This window comes from Electrophorus electricus, chromosome 4 (genome assembly GCF_013358815.1).
Source record: "Electrophorus electricus isolate fEleEle1 chromosome 4, fEleEle1.pri, whole genome shotgun sequence".
Lineage (NCBI taxonomy): Eukaryota > Metazoa > Chordata > Actinopteri > Gymnotiformes > Gymnotidae > Electrophorus > Electrophorus electricus.
In genome coordinates, this window is record NC_049538.1 from 11,237,378 (window position 1) to 11,256,741 (window position 19,364).

At 39.1% G+C, this 19,364-nt stretch overlaps 2 protein-coding genes across 2 annotated transcripts; both read left to right on the forward strand.

Moving 5' to 3' along the window:
- Positions 1-279: 279 nt before the first annotated feature.
- On the forward strand, positions 280-4,275 carry LOC113592357 (extracellular calcium-sensing receptor-like). The gene is made up of 6 exons (XM_027033227.2): positions 280-523; positions 606-897; positions 1,188-1,979; positions 2,162-2,389; positions 2,823-2,946; positions 3,230-4,275. The coding sequence occupies exons 1-6, from the start codon at positions 303-305 to the stop codon at positions 4,135-4,137; spliced, it is 2,565 nt and encodes an 854-aa protein (XP_026889028.2). The 5' UTR covers positions 280-302; the 3' UTR covers positions 4,138-4,275.
- A 3,982-nt stretch (positions 4,276-8,257) lies between these two features.
- On the forward strand, positions 8,258-11,772 carry LOC113592362 (extracellular calcium-sensing receptor-like). Its single transcript, XM_035525257.1, has 6 exons — positions 8,258-8,472; positions 8,612-8,903; positions 9,165-9,956; positions 10,139-10,363; positions 10,466-10,589; positions 10,865-11,772. Exons 1-6 carry the CDS (start codon positions 8,258-8,260, stop codon positions 11,770-11,772), a joined length of 2,556 nt encoding a protein of 851 aa, XP_035381150.1.
- The last annotated feature ends 7,592 nt before the right edge of the window (positions 11,773-19,364 follow it).

The window sequence follows — 19,364 nt, forward strand, 5'->3', positions numbered from 1 at the left end:
GACATAAGCATTAGAGAGATCATAAAACTGACATACTGTTTTTATCAAACAAAAGAAAAAGCAAAAAATAAACAGGACAACTACCAAAAACTACAAGTCAGTTAAAGAACACCATAAAGTCTACCTCTCCGTTTCAGGCAACTCACATTTCAAAATCACACCTCTTTAGACTTTGGCCCACTAGTAAAACTTTACCCTAGAGGATCTGCATTTCCATCTGTATAAATACCACAACTCCTTCCTGTTCAACTTGCTGAAACATTATCCCTTATGAAGAAACTCAACCATTAATTCAAGTCTGCATGTGGATGGAGCCTTTCTTTGCTATCCTGCATGTGGTAATGGCCATCATCAATTTCTCCAGATCTAATGGGACTGCTTGTACCCTGAGAGGAGAGTCTGCATACCCACAACTATCAAAGGATGGTGATATCATAGTTGGAGGGATTTTCCCTTTTCATAGCAGTTGGGAGATCACAGACTTTTCGTATTTGGTCACACCACCTCCACTGAAGTGCAAGAGGTAAGCAGTATAAGAGAAAAACCATTAAATGTTTTATTCTGAAATAATATATTTGTATTTATCTATTAATTTTTTAAATCAGTCTTGATTTCAGAGCCTTCCAGTATTCACAGTCATTGATCTTTGCAGTAGAGGAGATCAACAACAGTTCCTCTTTACTGCCTGGTGTCTCACTGGGCTACAAAATCTACGACACCTGTGGTTCTACAGCAGTGGGGGTCAGAATGGCCATGGCACTTATGAATGGAAATGACAACACAGTCTTGGATGAGCCCTGCACAAAGCCTGCACAAGTACAAGCCATAATAGGAGAGTCATACTCATCTGTGTCCATGGCCGTTACGAAGACTATTGGACCTTTCAGCATTCCATTAGTAAGAGCTCAAGCAACTATTTTAAATCAGCATGAATGCAGCTATTTAAAAGGTTATGAGAATCAAATAAATGAAATAACTGATTTACATTTGAATGTGCTGTTAAGGCAGTTGACATTTAGTGCACATGTTCATGACTGAACATATTTTATATGGATTTTAGACCATTTAAATGTTATGTGGTGTTATAAAAGTTTATATATGGTAAACAAAAAAGTCATCATTAATCATAATGCATGAGATTCCAGAGTAAATGTGTTTTTTGTTTGTTTGTTTGTTTGTTTGTTTAGATCAGTCACTATTCCACATGTGAATGTCTCAGTGACAAAAGGAAATATCCCTCATTTCTGCGCACTATTCCCAGTGATTACCACCAGAGCAGAGCACTGGCAGAAATGGTCAGGCACTTTGGCTGGACCTGGGTGGGAGCAATAAGAAGAGACGATGACTATGGAAACAGTGGCATGGCTGCATTTACTGAAGTTGCAGAGGGGTTGGGCATATGCTTAGAATATTCTCTTCCATTTTTTAAAACATACTCACAGGAAAAAGTTCTGACAATCATTGAGCAGATAAGAAGCTCCACTTCCCGAGTTATAGTGGGGTTTCTTGCTCATTGGGATTTAGAAATATTGCTGGATATATTTATTGAGCACAATATCACTGGATACCAATGGGTAGGCACTGAAGGCTGGATCTCTGACTCAGTATTGGCCACAGTGGATAAGCACAAGATATTACAAGGAGCCATAGGGCTGGCTATCCCTAAAACAAATGTGAATGGTCTGAAGGAGTTCATTCTAGATGTATATCCACTGAAAACTGCAGGCGATGCCATTTTTACAAAATTCTGGGAAGCTTTGTTTAATTGTAGATATACAAAGCAGAATGATGCCACTGATTTACCAGTGTGCACAGGTGAAGAGAAACCTTCTGAAATGGAAAATACTTTTATTGACATGTCCCTACTGCCAATTCTCAGTAACGTGTATAAAGGGGTTTATGCTATTGCTCATACCCTACATGGCCTTCTTGGCTGTAAACAAACATGTTCTACAAAAAAGCAGCCTCATCCTCTCACAGTGAGTTAATAGTTTGTTGAAGCAATGTTGTTGCAATTTAGCTTCTGACACTTTTGATACACTTCTAGCACTAATTCTAATAACCATCCAACGTACTAAATTTTGATTAAGAGTATAATGTTCCATTCTGTACATCTATTTTAATAACTAAATGTTAATTAACACAAACTTTATTTTGTTAGTTTCTAGAGCACCTCAAAAGGGTGCAATTCAAAACCAAAATGGGTGAAGAGGTTTATTTCGATATAAATGGTGACCCTGCTGCAAGATATGACATCATAAACTGGCAAACAAGTAAAGATCAGCAACATAAGTTTGTTTCTGTTGGACTTTATGACTCCACTTTCCCTGCTCACAGTCGATTAGTGGTAAACATGGCCTCGATAGTGTGGGCGCAAAATACCAATCATGTAAGGAAAAAAAGCATTTTTTATAGACCATAAGTTCTTACATACTGTTATTTGAAGTTATCAGTCAGGGTTATGAAATAACCTGGTTTTGTATATATATATATATATATATATATATATATATATTATATATATATATATATATATATATATATATAATTATTATTTAATCTAAATCAAAATACTTTCATTTAATATTTTTTAGATATAAAATATTCCATGATCATAGGTACCAGTGTTAACAGTCGACACTTTTTAACACCAAACTTGTCTTCTATTGTGTGGGCACAAAATAGTAATAAGGTAAGAATTGTACCTTAGCCTTAATTAAAGGACCCCTCAAATAGATATCATTGATATGTGAATTTGAAGAAAGTAGTTAAATAAACAGTAAAATCTTATTCAGGCAATTAAATATTTCCCTTGATTGTAGGTCCCAACATCTGTGTGCAGTGAAAGGTGCCCTCCAGGCACCAGGAAGGCTGTGCAGAAGGGAAGGCCTGTCTGCTGCTATGATTGTATACCATGTGCTGAAGGAGAGATCAGTAATATAACAGGTACAAAAATACATCAAAAGGCTAACATAAAATACTTTTGGTATGTTTGATACTGCTGTGATTAAAACAAACAATAAACCAAAAAAACAACAAAAACCTTTGCTGAAACTCTAGAAGTCTAGAATTCTGAAGTCTAGAATTTTTTTATTTCGGTACATGAACAAATAGTTGAATGTTCTAGCAGTAACAAAGTAGCTTCCTTAAACTGTCACACCTAAACTGCACTGTGCTGAATTTACCTTTACACATGTAACATCTATTTCTTTCTCCAACTCCATAACAGATTCTGTTCAATGTGAACAATGCTATCAGGACTACTGGTCAAATCCTCACAGGGATGAATGTGTAAAGAAACAAATCGAATATCTCTCCTATGAGGAAAAAATGGGAATTTTGCTAACATTTTTTTCTATTATTGGAGCACTTATGACAACAATAACAGCAATCATATTCTTTAGATATAAAAATACCCCAATAGTCAAAGCCAACAACTCAGAGCTGAGCTTCCTGCTGCTCTTCTCTCTGACTCTGTGTTTCCTCTGTTCACTTACTTTCATTGGTCGGCCCTCTGAGTGGTCCTGTATGCTGCGCCACACAGCGTTTGGGATCACCTTCGTCCTCTGCATCTCCTGTGTTCTGGGGAAAACAATAGTGGTGTTAATGGCCTTCAGGGCTACACTTCCAGGCAGTAATGTCATGAAATGGTTTGGGCCTCCACAGCAGAGACTCAGTGTTCTTGCTTTCACTCTCATACAGGTCCTTATTTGTGTGCTTTGGTTAACAATTTCCCCTCCTTTCCCGTTTAGAAATCTAAAGCACTACAAAGAAAAGATCATTCTTGAATGTCATTTGGGTTCAACCATAGGTTTCTGGGCTGTCCTGGGTTATATAGGATTCTTGGCTCTTTTATGTTTTGTTTTGGCCTTTCTAGCACGGAAGTTGCCTGATAACTTTAATGAAGCCAAATTAATCACATTCAGCATGCTCATATTCTGTGCAGTTTGGATCACTTTTATTCCAGCTTACGTCAGCTCTCCTGGAAAATTCACTGTAGCTGTGGAGATATTTGCTATTCTTGCCTCAAGTTTTGGTTTGTTATTCTGTATATTTCTTCCAAAGTGTTACATAATCATACTGAAACCAGAGAAGAACAATAAAAAGCAACTAATGGGTAAAGTACCGATTAAGTGAGGTAATAGTTTATGTTCTAGCTAATTATTAATTGGACATTTTATAAAGCATATCCAGCACGACTTTCATCTTTACTGTTCAATAATTTTGAGTAATTTTATATTTTTAAAATGGTAAGCTATGTTTTTAACTTCTAAAAAAATCAACAAATGCAGGCCATTTAGGCCTTAAGTTTTGGTTCTCTATTATACAGATGATGGACAGGATATTTTCAAAAACTTTTTGTCAAGTTCTGTATTTCTGTGTTCTAAAATATATTCAAATAAAAATGTTTTGCAATGTAAATTGACTGTCAAAATTGATTAACTAGTCCTTTTCCCCTATATTCATTACATGTCATTGTGTTTTCCCCCTACCAACAGTTACTGGCATTCAGCGGTGGTGAACACATGGACTTTGTTTATGTTTCTCTTGTGTTTACACATGTCAATGCTCCGTTTGTCCACACCTCCCTCAGTGGTGTGTTGTCTATCAGGAACAACACCAGCTGAGAGATATTATGTCATTATATTGTATTTTATTTAAGACTGTTTAGGTCATATGAGCATTTGTCGATCATTAACGTTATACTGGCTTCTTTTGTTGTAGGTAGCACACTATGTTAATTTTCATTATTTTCATTAATTGTTTCAGTTGTTCTCTTTCTTTTTGTCTGCTTGTTCTTTGTCCATGACACATTTAATAATAGAAGAGTCACATAGCTTGTAACAAAACAATGTATAGTTTCTCATTTAAAACTAATATATAGCATCAGTTTAAAGCAGGACAAAAGTAAGACCTGTTCCAGTCAAGAGGAAAAAAATATCTGCTAAAATATAGTGTCCTTCTGCTGTAGTAAATCACTGTGTAAAGCTTGGAATATTCATTCAAAAGTTGGGTCGGATTTGATGGAAATTTTTCTGAACATGTCAGATGTCTTATAATTATGAGATGTTGTTTCTGGTATGAAGTGAGTTGGCTGAGCCCCATGTGAAGCTCTAATGGTTTAGCACATTTACACTTATGGTAATTAGCAGATGCTCTTATCCAGAGTGAATTACAAAAGTTCTTTGTCATTTACTCATAGAATACTTCCTAGCCAGTACAGTAGGTTAGAATCCAATATACCAAAGATCTAGAATACTGTAGAAATACAGGGATCAATGTTGATATCTAGAAGTACAAAATACATAAGCTCTATCATAGACATTGATAAGTGCAATAAACAATAAGTACAAGAATTTGTTAGTCAACATCAGTGTAATAAACAATACCCGACAACAAGAAATAGTTTCAGTTAGTCAACATAGAAGAAGGGTCAGTATAAATCTCACACACACACACACACACACACACACACACACACACACACACACACACACACACACACACACACACACACACACACACACACACACACACACACACACACACAATGGATAAATCAATGCATAATACAGGTTAAGTAGTACAGATTTTGGCAGAAGAAATTTAACTCTTCTAATAACACCAATATTTTTGCTTTTTTGTTGGAAATTAATGTGCTCTTTCCAGCAGAGTTTATCATCTATGAGCATGCCAAAAAAATTGGTACATTAGACATACATTATTGTATGACAGGATATACAGACTGGTGGAGGTATATAATTGCCTTTTTAGAATTTTGGGATTGAACATCATGTGTGTACCTTTTAATAATGAAGGACAGTTTGTTTGTTTTGAACCTTAGATCAGTGTTGGATAATTCAGTAAAGATGTAATTGATTTATGGTGGTCTTTATCAGATAAAAATATTGTTGTCATCAGTAAACAAGATAACCATTCTTTGCTGCCAAATAAAGACAATTAACGTATATTAAAAACAATATTGGTCCCTGTATTGATCCCACATTTTATGATGGAATACCACATTTTATGATAATGAAGCTAGATCAAGAGTTTTGCATTGACACACAATATTTTCTATATGATAAATACATTTGGAACCATTCTAGATCCACGTCTTTAATGCCATAATACTGTAGCATCTGTCCAAGAACACTGTTGTTAACTGTATCAAATACTTTACCTAGGTCAATAAAGAGTCTATATTCTAATAGTTATTTCATTATTACCAAGCACACAGAAAATCTTCTGAGTTAACTGGACCAAAACCTTGGAGGTAGAATGATTTTCCCAGAAAGCATATCACGCACAGATAGCAAATTGAATGTATTAACATGGTTGGTGAGCTCATTGTACGCATCTCTTTAGAAAGTCTGTGGAAATACAAAGAAAAAAATATAGGTCTGTAAATTAGAAAATACTGTGAGGTCATCAATTTTATATAATGGGATAACTGTTGCCCATTTCAGTTAATCAGATAATACATCAGAGAGTAATGACTGGTTAATGAAGTGTTCTGATATTGATGTGAGACATTTGTAATACCACTGTGTGGAAATCATCCACACCAGCAAAACTGTCCTGACCTTGATTACAAAATCATTCAGTTCCATTAAAATTTGAAGTCATGAAATGAGACAATCAGAAGGGTCCCAGCAATAAAGTCACCACCAGGTATGTTGAACCCTATACCATTAAAGAAAGAATAAATTAAGTCACCTAACAGGTCAACCTACCTGTGGGTAGCCAGGTGTCTTCCATCTTTTATGTGTCACTCCTTAAGCCTGTCATTGCATGTCCACTGAACAAAGCCAGCTTGCCTTTCAGTGCTCTGCTTCCATGGGATATCAAGGGGCTGCCAGCCTACATGAGATACATGCTGTTGGATTTTGCTGTTGAGGTTTGTAAAATCTGGTGAACTGGAAGCGGTACAGGCCCACGGAGAAAAGTTGGGTGCCAGCCAGTTGGATCTTAGACCCTGAGTTTATATTGTCACTGTCAGATTGATCAATCACTCTTATAGCTAAAGTTTAACATAGTACTTGGTAAATACATGTTTTATTTTCAAACATATATGCATTTGAAAGGTCTCAAATGCAAATCCAAATTTATACTGAGAAGGATATGATTAATAATTCCCTAAACCTATGATGGTGCAGCTTTAATTCAAAGTGTAATGTTTTATGTACAACTCATTAGAGTAGCATAGCTTAAAAAAAAATAACTCAGGTTTTCATACTTGAACAGTGTTGGATACGTGAAATGTTAATTGGGTAATTAAGTGATTTGTTTTTATCCTCTCTCCAGTTAATTTATGGATTTAAAACAACACTGACATAGTATTTATTCAGATATAAGCATTTACTTGTTGTCTGTGTAATGTTAAGAACCCCAGGAACAACCATCATGGCACAGCCATGCCCACTCGCACACACCCCCGATCTGACTCACCAGAATTCTAGTGCACACCTGATTACTATTCCCCTCATTACCTACCCCTTTATAAGCTTCTCCTCCTCGTATACTAGTCGCAAAGTATTGCTCCTATGTGGCGTACTGAGCATTTCCTCATCCTGTGTGCTTTCCCGGTTATTGACTCCTGCTTGCTTATTAGACCTCGTCTCCTGCCTGACCCTCGGACACCTCCTGAACGGTACCTGTGCATCGACCTCGGACCGACCTGACCACGCTTACCTGTCTTACTGCATGTAATAATTTGGTTGCTAAAATAAAACCTCTGCAACTGGATGTTCTTCTACGTGTGTGCATTCATTACAGGTACATAGATTATCCATAACTACACACAACAAACTATGTTGTCAATATAAAAAATTGTAACCATTGATAATGTAAATCCAACATGAACTGATAAGGATATGATGAACAGTAAATAATTCACTTATGTCCTCAGAAGACTTTCCATCACAGAGTTCTTACCAAGTTTTTTCAATTTAAATGTAATTATCATTTTATGCAATTACATATTTTCACCAGAATGGTCACCAACTCCATAAAACTATCATCTTGCAGCTTTAATTCAAAGTGTAACATTTTAGATACAATTAATTGCAGCAGCATTACTTGCATTTAAACGTCTACCCTCCTCTGATGGCAGGGCACCAGTAACAGTTTACCATAGAGAATATGCCCTTCTACCTGTATAAATAGCACAAATCCTTCCTGTTCAACCAACTGACACAACACACCTGCCAAACGCTCTTAACCCATTATTTCTATTCTTCAGCTATATAGGTGGATGGAGCCTGTTTTTGCCTTTGTACATGTGGTAATGGCTATAATCAAATTTTCCAAAGCTAATGAGACTGCTTGTGCCTTGCGAGGAGAGTCTGTATACCCACAACTATCAAAGGATGGCCATATCATAGTTGCAGGGATTTTCCCCTTTCATAGCAAATGGGAGAACTCAAACTTGTCGTATTCAGTCACACCATCTCCATTAAAGTGCATGAGGTAAGCAAAATGAGAAAATAATTATTTCAGACTTTATTTTTATTAAACACTCTCATGAAGCACGTATAATTGCAGAGTTTTAATTTTAAGATTTCATCCTAAAATGATATCTTATTTCTCTTTAATGTTTTCTAACAAGTCTTAATTTCAGAGCCTTCCAGTATTCACAGTCCTTGATCTTTGCAATAGAGGAGATCAACAACAGTTCCTCTTTACTGCCTGGTGTCTCATTGGGCTACAAAATCTATGACACCTGTGGTTCTACAGCAGTGGGGGTCAGAATGGCCATGGCACTTATGAATGGAAATGAAAACTCAGTCTTGGATGAGCCCTGCACAAAGCCTGCACAAGTACAAGCCATAATAGGAGAGTCGTACTCATCAGTGTCCATGGCCGTTACGAAGACTATTGGACCTTTCAGCATTCCATTAGTAAGAACTATTATAAATCAGCATGAATGCAGCTATTTAAAAGGTTATGAGAATCAAAGATAAGAAATAACTGATTTACATGTATATATGCTGTTAAGGCAGTTGACATTTTGTGCACATGTTCATGACTGAACATATTTTATATGCATTTTATATGATAGAAATGTTATATGATGTTATAAAAGTTGATAGATGGTAAACAAAAAGTCATCATTAATCATAATGCCTGAGATACCACAGTGAATGTGTTTTTTTTTAAAGATCAGTCACTATTCCACATGTGAATGTCTCAGTGACAAAAGGAAATATCCCTCATTTCTGCGCACTATTCCCAGTGATTACCACCAGAGCAGAGCACTGGCAGAAATGGTCAGGCACTTTGGCTGGACCTGGGTGGGAGCAATAAGAAGTGATGATGACTATGGCAATAATGGGATGGCTGCATTCACTACAGTTGCAGAGCAGTTGGGCATATGCTTAGAATATTCACTTCCATTTTTTAGGACATATTCTCATGGGAAAGTTTTGAGAATCATTGAACAGATCAAAATCTCCACTTCTCGTGTGATAGTGGGGTTTCTGGACACCTTGGACTTAGCGGTTTTGTTGGATTTGTTTTTGGAACACAATATCACTGGATACCAGTGGGTGGGAACAGAGGCCTGGATCTTTGACCCAGAATTGGCATCAATAGATAAGCACAAGATGTTGCAAGGAGCCATAGGGCTGGCTATCACCAAAACTGAGGTGACAGGTTTGAAGGATTTTATTCTGAATATAAATCCACTGAAAACTGCAGGAAGTGCCATTTTTACAAAATTCTGGGAAGCTTTGTTTAATTGTAGATATACAAAGCAGAATGATGCCAATGATTTGCCAGTGTGCACAGGTGAAGAGAAACTTTCAGAGACTGAAAACCCCTTCACTGACATGAACCTGATGCCAATTTTCAATAATGTGTATAAAGGAGTTTATGCTATTGCCCATGCCCTACATGACCTTTTGGGCTGTAAAGAAACATGTCCAACAAACAAGCAGCCTGATCCTGTTACAGTGAGTTAAAAGCCTCTTAAAGCACAAATGTAACACTTAAGCTTTGGCACTTCTTAGGCGGTAACACTATTTCAAGTACTAACTTAAGTAACAAGCCAAACATATGTATTTAACTTTAATGCAAAATGACTTTTTAAATAATAATACTTTTAATAACCTATAACGTTTACATATGATGTTAGTTTCTAGAACACCTCAAAACAGTGCATTTCAAAACCAAAATGGGTGAAGAAGTTTATTTTGATGAAAATGGTGACCCTGTTGCAAGATATGAGATAATAAATTGGCAAACAAGTAAAGATGAGCTTGTATTTGTCACTGTTGGATTTTATGATTCCACTTTCTCTGCTCACAATCGATTAGCAGTAAATGTGGCCTCTGTTCTATGGGCACAAGATACCAATCAGGTGATTCCTCATTAAGTGTCAGTTTTTATAGCTGTGCATTTATTACTAGCAAATAATGCATTATATAGTATTTAGGTACTTAAATATTTTCCTTGATTATAGGTCCCCATATCTGTGTGTAGTGAAAACTGCCCTCCAGGCACCAGGAAGGCTGTGCAGAAAGGAAAGCCTGTGTGCTGCTTTGACTGTATTCCATGTGCAGAAGGAGAGATCAGTAATGTGACAGGTACAAAATGCTGCGAAAGTGTAACCAAACCTAAAATATTTTCAGTACTGTTAACATAAATTTACTAGTAGTCTTGTGATAATTAAGTCTCAACTGTTCAGAGGATAAACATTGTTCTCTTTGTTTTAGGAGATATCGGGAGATAGATTTTTGTAATAACAACAAAGTACCTTTCTTAATCTGCCACATCTTATAGTTCCAAAACCATTAACAGTGTTCCTAATTTCTCAGTGTATTTAAAAAAATTGCTTTATTTTTCTCTTCCTTCATGACAGATTCCATAATATGTGAAAAGTGCTATCAAGACTACTGGTCAAATACACTGAGGGATGAATGTATAAAGAAGGAAACTGAATATCTGTCCTATGAGGAAACTATGGGATCTTTGCTAACAGCTTTATCTATTATGGGTGCATCTATGACAATCGTAATAGGAGTCATATTCTTTAGATATAAAAATACTCCAATAGTCAAAGCCAACAACTCAGAGCTGAGCTTCCTGCTGCTCTTCTCTCTGACTCTGTGTTTCCTCTGTTCACTTACTTTCATTGGTCGGCCCTCTGAGTGGTCCTGTATGCTGCGCCACACAGCGTTTGGGATCACCTTCGTCCTCTGCATCTCCTGTGTTCTGGGGAAAACAATAGTGGTGTTAATGGCCTTCAGGGCTACACTTCCAGGCAGTAATGTCATGAAATGGTTTGGGCCTCCACAGCAGAGACTCAGTGTTCTTGCTTTTACTCTCATACAGGTCATTATTTGTGTGCTTTGGTTAAAAATTTCCCCTCCTTTTCCAATCAAACATTTGAAGCACTACAAAGAAAAGATTATTCTAGAATGTAATGTGGGTTCAATCATAAGTTTCTGGGCTGTACTGGGTTACATAGGATTCCTGGCTCTCTTGTGTTTTGTTTTGGCTTTTCTAGCACGGAAGTTGCCTGATAACTTTAATGAAGCCAAATTCATCACATTCAGCATGCTCATATTCTGTGCAGTTTGGATCACCTTTATTCCAGCTTACGTCAGCTCTCCTGGAAAATTCACTGTAGCTGTGGAGATATTTGCTATTCTTGCCTCAAGTTTTGGTTTGTTATTCTGTATATTTCTTCCAAAGTGTTACGTAATCATACTGAAACCAGAGAAGAACAATAAAAAGCAACTAATGGGTAAAGTACTGATTAAGTGAGGTATTAGTCCATGTACTAGCTAATTATTAATTTTACTTTTTGTCTAGTGTGACTTTAATCTATAATGTTTAATAATTTAGAGTAATTTTACATTTTAAAACTTAACTTTTTTAAAAAATCAACAAATGCAGGCCATTTAGGCTTCAAGCTTGTGTCCTCTATTAGACAAGTGATGGACAGGATATTTTGAAAAATATTTTGTCAAATTCTGTATTTCTCTGTTCTAAAATATCTGCAATTAAAAGGTTTTGCAATGTAAAGTAACTCGCAAAAACTTACTAACTAGTCCTCTTTCCCCATATTTGTTACATGTTGTCATGATGTTGTCCTGCCAAGAGCTACCAGCATTCAGTGGTGGTGAACACATGGACTTTGTTTATGTTTCTCTTGTGCTTACACATGTCATTGTTCTGTTTGTCCACACCTCCCGCAGTGGTGTGTGTTGTCTATCAGGAACAACACCTGAGAGTTATAACGTCATTATATTAAATAAGATCATCGTTATCTTATTTAAGCCTATTTACTTTGTATGACTTTGTATGTTTGTTGATCATTAATGTTATGTTGGCTTCTTTTGTTGTAGTTAGTGCACTTTGTTCAGTTTAGATTTTATTTTCACTTCAGTTGGTGACTCGTGTTTACTTCTCTTTTTCTTTTTGTCTGCACATTCTTTACCCTTGAGACATTTAATTTGGCAGAATTTTGGCAGACGTTTTTCTGAACATGTGAGAAGTCTTTATGTATTATTTTGACGTTGTGAGTGTGCAATGTACTTTTCCAGGAATTGAAGTAAAAACACAGAGATAGGTCAAATACATAGGAGTTTGTTATTGTAAAAGTAGATGAGCTTTGACATTTTTTAAGATGAAAAGACTACTGCAGTTTTTTAGATGAGGTGGTAAGACGTTTCATATTGAATGTCCTTGGGAGTGTAGGTGTGGTAGGTGTGTAAGTGTGGTTCTAAAATAAGGTATGTGGAGTGTACCATTTTTGGTTGCCTAAAAACAAGGCAAAATCTTCTGAAGACCAGCACACAGTGACAGTGACTGAGAGAAATTGTGGTAAGTGGGACAGAGAACTGGCCATAAAACTAGTGTTAAAGGAATGGGGGCACTGGTTGGAAGTTACCCAACATCGGTTTGAGGTCATAATGGATCATAAAAACCTCCAGTATCTCCAAACCACCAAATGCCTGAACTCTTGGCAGGTCAGAAAGTCCATGTTCTTCTCCAGATTCAACTTCACCATCACCTATTGGCTGGATTCCAACTAATATCAATTTTGGCTGACTTTTGCAACAGTTCAACCCAAAAACCTCCCCACTAGTCAGGAACCCATCCTCATGCTTCCTGGGGGTCATCAAATGGGACCTCAAGCACGTTGTTGAATGTGCAAACTCCACACCTCTCTGGGGACCATTCATCCAGGCAGGACATGCACCAGACAGCTACTGACTACCCACTGCTGGTAGCCCTTCATGCAGTGGGACGTGGTTTATGTGGCTTCCTGAACTGTATGCACTCATGCCATTCTCCTACAGTAAGTTGATCATTCCAGAGAGACCATGCTCCCATGTGGCAGCTGATTTCATCAATGATCTCCCAATATCTCAGTGTAACACAACCATTCTCTCTGTGGTCGATTCCTATTCCAAAATGGTGCAATTCATTTGTCTCCCAGCTCTCCCAACAACCCTTGAAACAATCATCCCACTCTATCATCATGTCTTCTGCCAGTTCTGCCTATTGGAGGACACCGTCTCCAATAGAGGGATGCAATTAACAGTCTAAAATATGGGTACCACTCACAGGCCAAGGAAGAGGTTTAAAGGATAATCCAATAATTCCTCTGCCTGCACTGTTAAGAGCACCCAGACACTTGGAGCACATACCTGTCCTGGGAGGAGTACAGCCAAAACTCCCTGTGGCACTTGTCCATTGGACTCACTCCATTTGAGTGAGTCTTGGGATTCCAGCCCCTGCTGTAACCCTGGAATATGCCCAATTCTTGTCTCCCTGCAGTGCAGACCTGGTACCAGGACAGCCAGTCAGTCTAGGAGGAGATACATTGCTGCCACAACAGAGCTATTGACATTTATAGGAAGACTGAATGATGGGGAGAGACCACCATGTAATAGCTGGGAAATCTTGAATGAGTGGCCATTAGAGACAGTCAGATGGACCCCAGCAGTAAAGTCACCTCCAGGTATGTTGCACCCTATACCATCAAAGAAAGAATAAATTAAGTCACCTACCTGGTTAACCTACCTGTAGGTAGCTGGATGTCGTACATCTTCCCTGTGTCATTCATTAAGCCTGTCACTGCATGTCCCCTGTACAAAGCCAGCTTGCCTTCCAGCCCTCTGCTTCCCTGGAACATCAAGGGGGGTGTCAGCCTACACAGTGAACGTGCCATTGGATTCCAAAAGGTGCTGCTGAGGATTGCAATACCTGGTAGATTGTGAGTGGTACAGGCCCAAGGAGAAAAGATACATTCCAGACAGGCAGATCTTAGACCCTAAGCTCATAATGTCATTCCATCATTCATTCCATCATGTCATTCCATGCTGATCCCTGAATGCAATGTGCCCTTGTAATTTTGAAATTGTTTTAGCTGTGAAGATAACATTAGCTAGTTATTGTTTGCTAGCTACTTAGCTAATGTCTTTTTTCTTCAGTTTGTCCTTACCAAAGTCCTTTCCATCTTCTCCTAGTTAACCCTTGGTAGTTGATGCATGTGCCAACACATTTTTTAAATGTTTTGCAATGTTTTTATTAATATCTTTGAAATAAGAAAAAATATGGTTCAAACATTCTTGAATCTGTGCCCTTTTAATTTTTAGATAATAAGAATAAAGAACCTAACAGAGGTTAGATATGGTTGATGTGGTTATGTTAGATGTGGTTAAGATTCACATCATATGCCTCTCACCATATGATTCGTGTGTTTGTTTGTCATTCAGAACTCATCCATCCCACCATGTGTAACTGATTAATTTGTGTGTCAATTTGTGTGAAGCTAACAAATAAACAATCATAAAACCACGAAGGCTTTACCATTCATGTCGGAAATATTTCCTTTCCCATTCAATTGACATCTAGCTAGCTAGTTAAAATGTGCAACAAGTTTACAGCTTCTGAAGTTGCAGCAATTTTGGAAAGTAGTGACGAAGGTAACGGAGCTTTATTGTCTGAGGGGTTTGATTCCACTGATGAAGAAGAATACGAAAATAAAAGAGATTGATGGCTAAATGAATGTTATCTTTCAATATTGCAACAATAGTGGATTTAGATAGCTATGATCACATCTAGGCACGATGTCTGCTACTACCTAGCAAACTAAATGCTGCTTCTAATACACTTGTCTTGAGTTTTTGGCGAAATTGACCATCCATTAGTAAAAGTTATTTGTGTGAAAGAAAGCTATTATAGTGTGTGTATATATCTATATATATAATTATATATTATTACATATATATAATTATACATTATTACACACACACATACATATATATATACATATATATATACATATATATATATATATACATATATATATACATATATATATACATATATATATACACACATATATATATACACACATATATATATACACACATATATATATACACACATATATATATACACACATATATATATATATATATATATATATACATATATATATACATATATATATACATATATATATACATATATATATACATATATATATATACATATATATATACATATATATATACATATATATATATACATATACATATATATATACATATATATATATACATATACATATATATATACATATATATATACATATATATATACATATATATATACATATATATATACATATATATATACATATATATATATATATATATATATATATATATATATATATATATATATATATATATGGTTACACTTTAATATTTCGTTGCATTAATTTTTCCCCAAGATCTTGTATTGATAATGGAAGATTTGCACCACTGTGCAGTCTTCTTCACCACATCCCAAATATTCTCAATGGGGTTCAGGTCTGGATTCTGTGTTGGCGAATCCATGTGTGAAAATTGTCTCATGCTCCCTGAACTACTTTCACAATTTTGAGCCTGATGAATCCTGGCATTGTCATCTTGGAATATGCCCACTAAAAATACATTGATGGAATAACCTGGTCATTCAGTATATTCAGCTGACCTCATTCTTTGGGCACATAATGTTGCTAAACCTAGACCTGACCAACTGCAGCAACCTCAGATCATAGCACTGCCCCTACAGGCTTGTACGGTAGGCACTAGGCATGATGGGTGCATCACTCTTCTTACCGCCTCTCTTCTTACCCTGATCCGCCCATCACTCTGGAATAGGGTAAATCTGGACTCATCAGACCACATGACCTTCTTCCATTGCTCCAGAGTCCAATCTTTATATGCCCTAGCAAATTGAAGCCGTTTTTGCCAGTTAGCCTCACTGACAAGTGGTTTTCTTAAGTCTACACAACTGTTTAGTCCCAATCCCTTGAGTTCCCTTCACATGCAAGATGGTGCCGGTGAGGTCGGCTGCCGTCATGACTGCTCCGTCCACACCTGGCACTTTTTTTGCTCTTTTCGCTATCTTCTTTGCTCTTTTCGCTCTTCCCGCTACCCCTGATTTCTCCACAGACCTACTGTCTACACCACGACGCATATCTCATACAGCAGAGACACTCTTATTTTTCTTAATCTACATAGTACTCACCTCAAGCCGTCTCTAACCCCAGACCCAAGATGGGCGACGGAGATCCTGAGGGAGAACAAAGGACGCAACGTGAGGGAAAGGCCTTGAGGGAAGCGAGCTGGCGTCAGGAACAGGCTGAGGGCTCGGGCACACTGAGCTCCCTTACCCAGCATCCCGCTAGCCAATGTCCAGTCTCTGGACAACAAGCTCGACGACCTCCGGGCCAGGATAAAGTTCCAGAGGGACATTCGGGACTGCAACCTCCTCTGCTTCACCGAGTCGTGGCTGAACCCAGTGGTACCAAATTACGCCATCCAGCCAGCCGAGTTCTTGTCTGTACACCATATGGACAGGATGGCAGATTCGGGTAAGTCGAGAGGAGGTGGAGTATGTGTGATGGTAAACAACAGCTGGTGCAACAATGCCAATGTTGTTACTCTTGCCTGCTCCTGCTCACCCAACCTGGAGCTGCTCGTCTTCAAGTTTTATCCTTTCTACCTTCCTCGGGAGTTCACTTCAGTCATCATCAACACTGTGTACATCCCACCTCAGGCCAACATGGACACTGCACTGTGTGAACTTCATGAGGCTCTCACACAGTTTCAGGCACAACACCGGGACGCTACACTTATCGTGGTCGGGGATTTCAACAGCGCTAATCTCAAGTGTGCAGTGCCCAACCTTTACCAGCACGTAATCTTCCCCACCAGGGGAAATAGGACACTCGACCACTGCTACTCCCCATACAAGGACAGCTACAAGGCACTAGCTCATCCACCGTTTGATAAGTCGGACCACACCGCCATCTTCCTCCTACCAAAATATAAACAAAGGCTGAAACAGAAACCTCTGGTTCAGAGGGAGGTAGCGCGCTGGACAGACCAATCGGTGGCCACACTGCAGGACGCTCTGGATGACGCAGACTGGGACATGTTCCGGCGCAGCACTGATGATGTCAGCGAGTTTACGGAGGCAGTAGGAGGAAACTGGTGGACGACACGATTCCAAGAACCACCATCAAGAAGTTTCCCAACCAGAAGCCCTGGGTGGACAAAACCATCGGTGAGGCTCTGAACTCTCGCACTGCTGCCTACAACGTGGGGATCATCAGTGGGATTATGGACGAGTACAAGTCTGTGGCATACGGAGGCGAAGCGGCGCTACGGGAGGAAACTAGAGACACAGTTCCAACCGAGTGGCTTTAGATCCCTGTGGCAGGGACTACGGATGATCACGGACTACAGGAGCCCACCCTCTGGACTGATGAGTGCGGATGAGTCTCTGGCGAACGAGCTGAACACATTTTTCGCTCGCTTCGAGGCTACATCTAGTAGCGCTAATGGTAGCAGTGCTAATGGTAATGGTACTATCGGTGCAGCCAACGGTGCATGCACAGAGCCCACCATAGAACAGCGCCCTCTCATCATCACGGAGAGTGACATGAGGAGAGTGTTTAAAAGGGTGAATACCAGGAAGGCGGCAGGACCAGACGGTATCTGCGGGAGAGTCCTCAAAGCCTGTGCAGACCAGCTAGCACTGGTATTCACCGATATCTTCAAACTCTCCCTGACGCTCGGTATCGTCCCGTCCAGCTTCAAGCGATCCACCATTGTCCCCGTCCTGAAGAAATCTCGACCCTCCGGCCTCAATGACTACCGCCCTGTTGCCCTCATCAGTCGTGATGAAATGCTTTGAAAAGCTAGTCAGAGATTTCATCACATCTTTACTGTCAGCCTCCATGGACCCACTGCAGTTTGCATACCGCCACAACCACTCCACTGATGATGCAATTGCACATCTGCTCCACACCACACTGACCCACCTGGACAAAGGGAGGGGTAATTATGATAAAATACTGTTTGTCAACTACAGTTCAGCATTTAACACTATCATCCTCTCCCTACTCACTACTAAGTTGGAGGATCTAGGACTGCATACATCCCTGTGCGACTGTACATCACCCTCAGCACTGGAGCTCCTCAGGGTTGTGTCCTAAGCCCCCTGCTCTACTCACTGTACACCTACGACTGCACAGCCACTTCCAGCTCCACCATCATTGTCAAGTTTGCTGACAACACCATCGTCATGGGCCTGATCTCGGACAACGATGAGAGGGCCTACATGGAGGAGATTAAACACCTGGAAAACTGGTGCCACGAAAATAATCTCCTCCTAAACATCAGTAAGACAAAGGAGCGGATCGTGGATTGCAGCAAGAAGCAGGAGCGGCACTACCAACCTGTGGGGATCAGTGGAACCACAGTGGAGAGAGTAGATAGTTTCAGGTACCTTGGTGTTCACATCTCACAGGACCTGACCTGGTCCCGCCATACCAACTCCCTGGCAAAGAAGGCTCGTCGGCGTCTTTACCACCTCAGAAGCCTAAGAGACTTCAGACTGCCCTCCAAGGTACTGTGAAACTTCTACACCTGCACTATCGAGAGCATCCTCACGGGGAACATCACAGTCTGGTTTGGGAACAGCACCAAGCAGGACAGACAAGCACTCCAAAGGGTGGTGCGTTCAGCAGAGCGCATCACTCATACGGAACTTTCTGTCCAGCAGACCATCTATTACAAGTGGTGCCAGACCAAGGCCAGGAGGATTGTGAAGGACCCCACCCATCCCAAAAATAGGCTCTTCTCTCTGTTGAGGTCACGGAAGCGCTTTTGCTCCCTGAAGACCAAGAGAGAGAGACTGAAGAGGAGCTTCTTCCCACAGGCCATTTGGGCCCTTAATCAGGGAAACTGATAAACTGTGGGGACCACCACCACCATGTAACATGTAACTGTAAATATGTTCAACTGTAGGATGGAACTGTACATTGTGTACATACATATATA

What these genes read in the sequence shown, in the direction of transcription:
- LOC113592357 (XM_027033227.2), top strand. Translation starts at nt 303, where the DNA reads ATGTGGATGGAGCCTTTCTTTGCTATCCTGCATGTGGTAATGGCCATC. An exon ending in AGCAGCCTCATCCTCTCACA is followed by an intron (nt 1,980 to 2,161) that starts GTGAGTTAATAG and finishes TTATTTTGTTAG; the next exon opens with TTTCTAGAGCACCTCAAAAG. An exon ending in GGGCGCAAAATACCAATCAT is followed by an intron (nt 2,390 to 2,822) that starts GTAAGGAAAAAA and finishes CCTTGATTGTAG; the next exon opens with GTCCCAACATCTGTGTGCAG.
- LOC113592362 (XM_035525257.1), top strand. Translation starts at nt 8,258, where the DNA reads ATGGAGCCTGTTTTTGCCTTTGTACATGTGGTAATGGCTATAATCAAA. An exon ending in GACCTTTCAGCATTCCATTA is followed by an intron (nt 8,904 to 9,164) that starts GTAAGAACTATT and finishes TTTTTTTTAAAG; the next exon opens with ATCAGTCACTATTCCACATG. An exon ending in AGAGATCAGTAATGTGACAG is followed by an intron (nt 10,590 to 10,864) that starts GTACAAAATGCT and finishes CCTTCATGACAG; the next exon opens with ATTCCATAATATGTGAAAAG.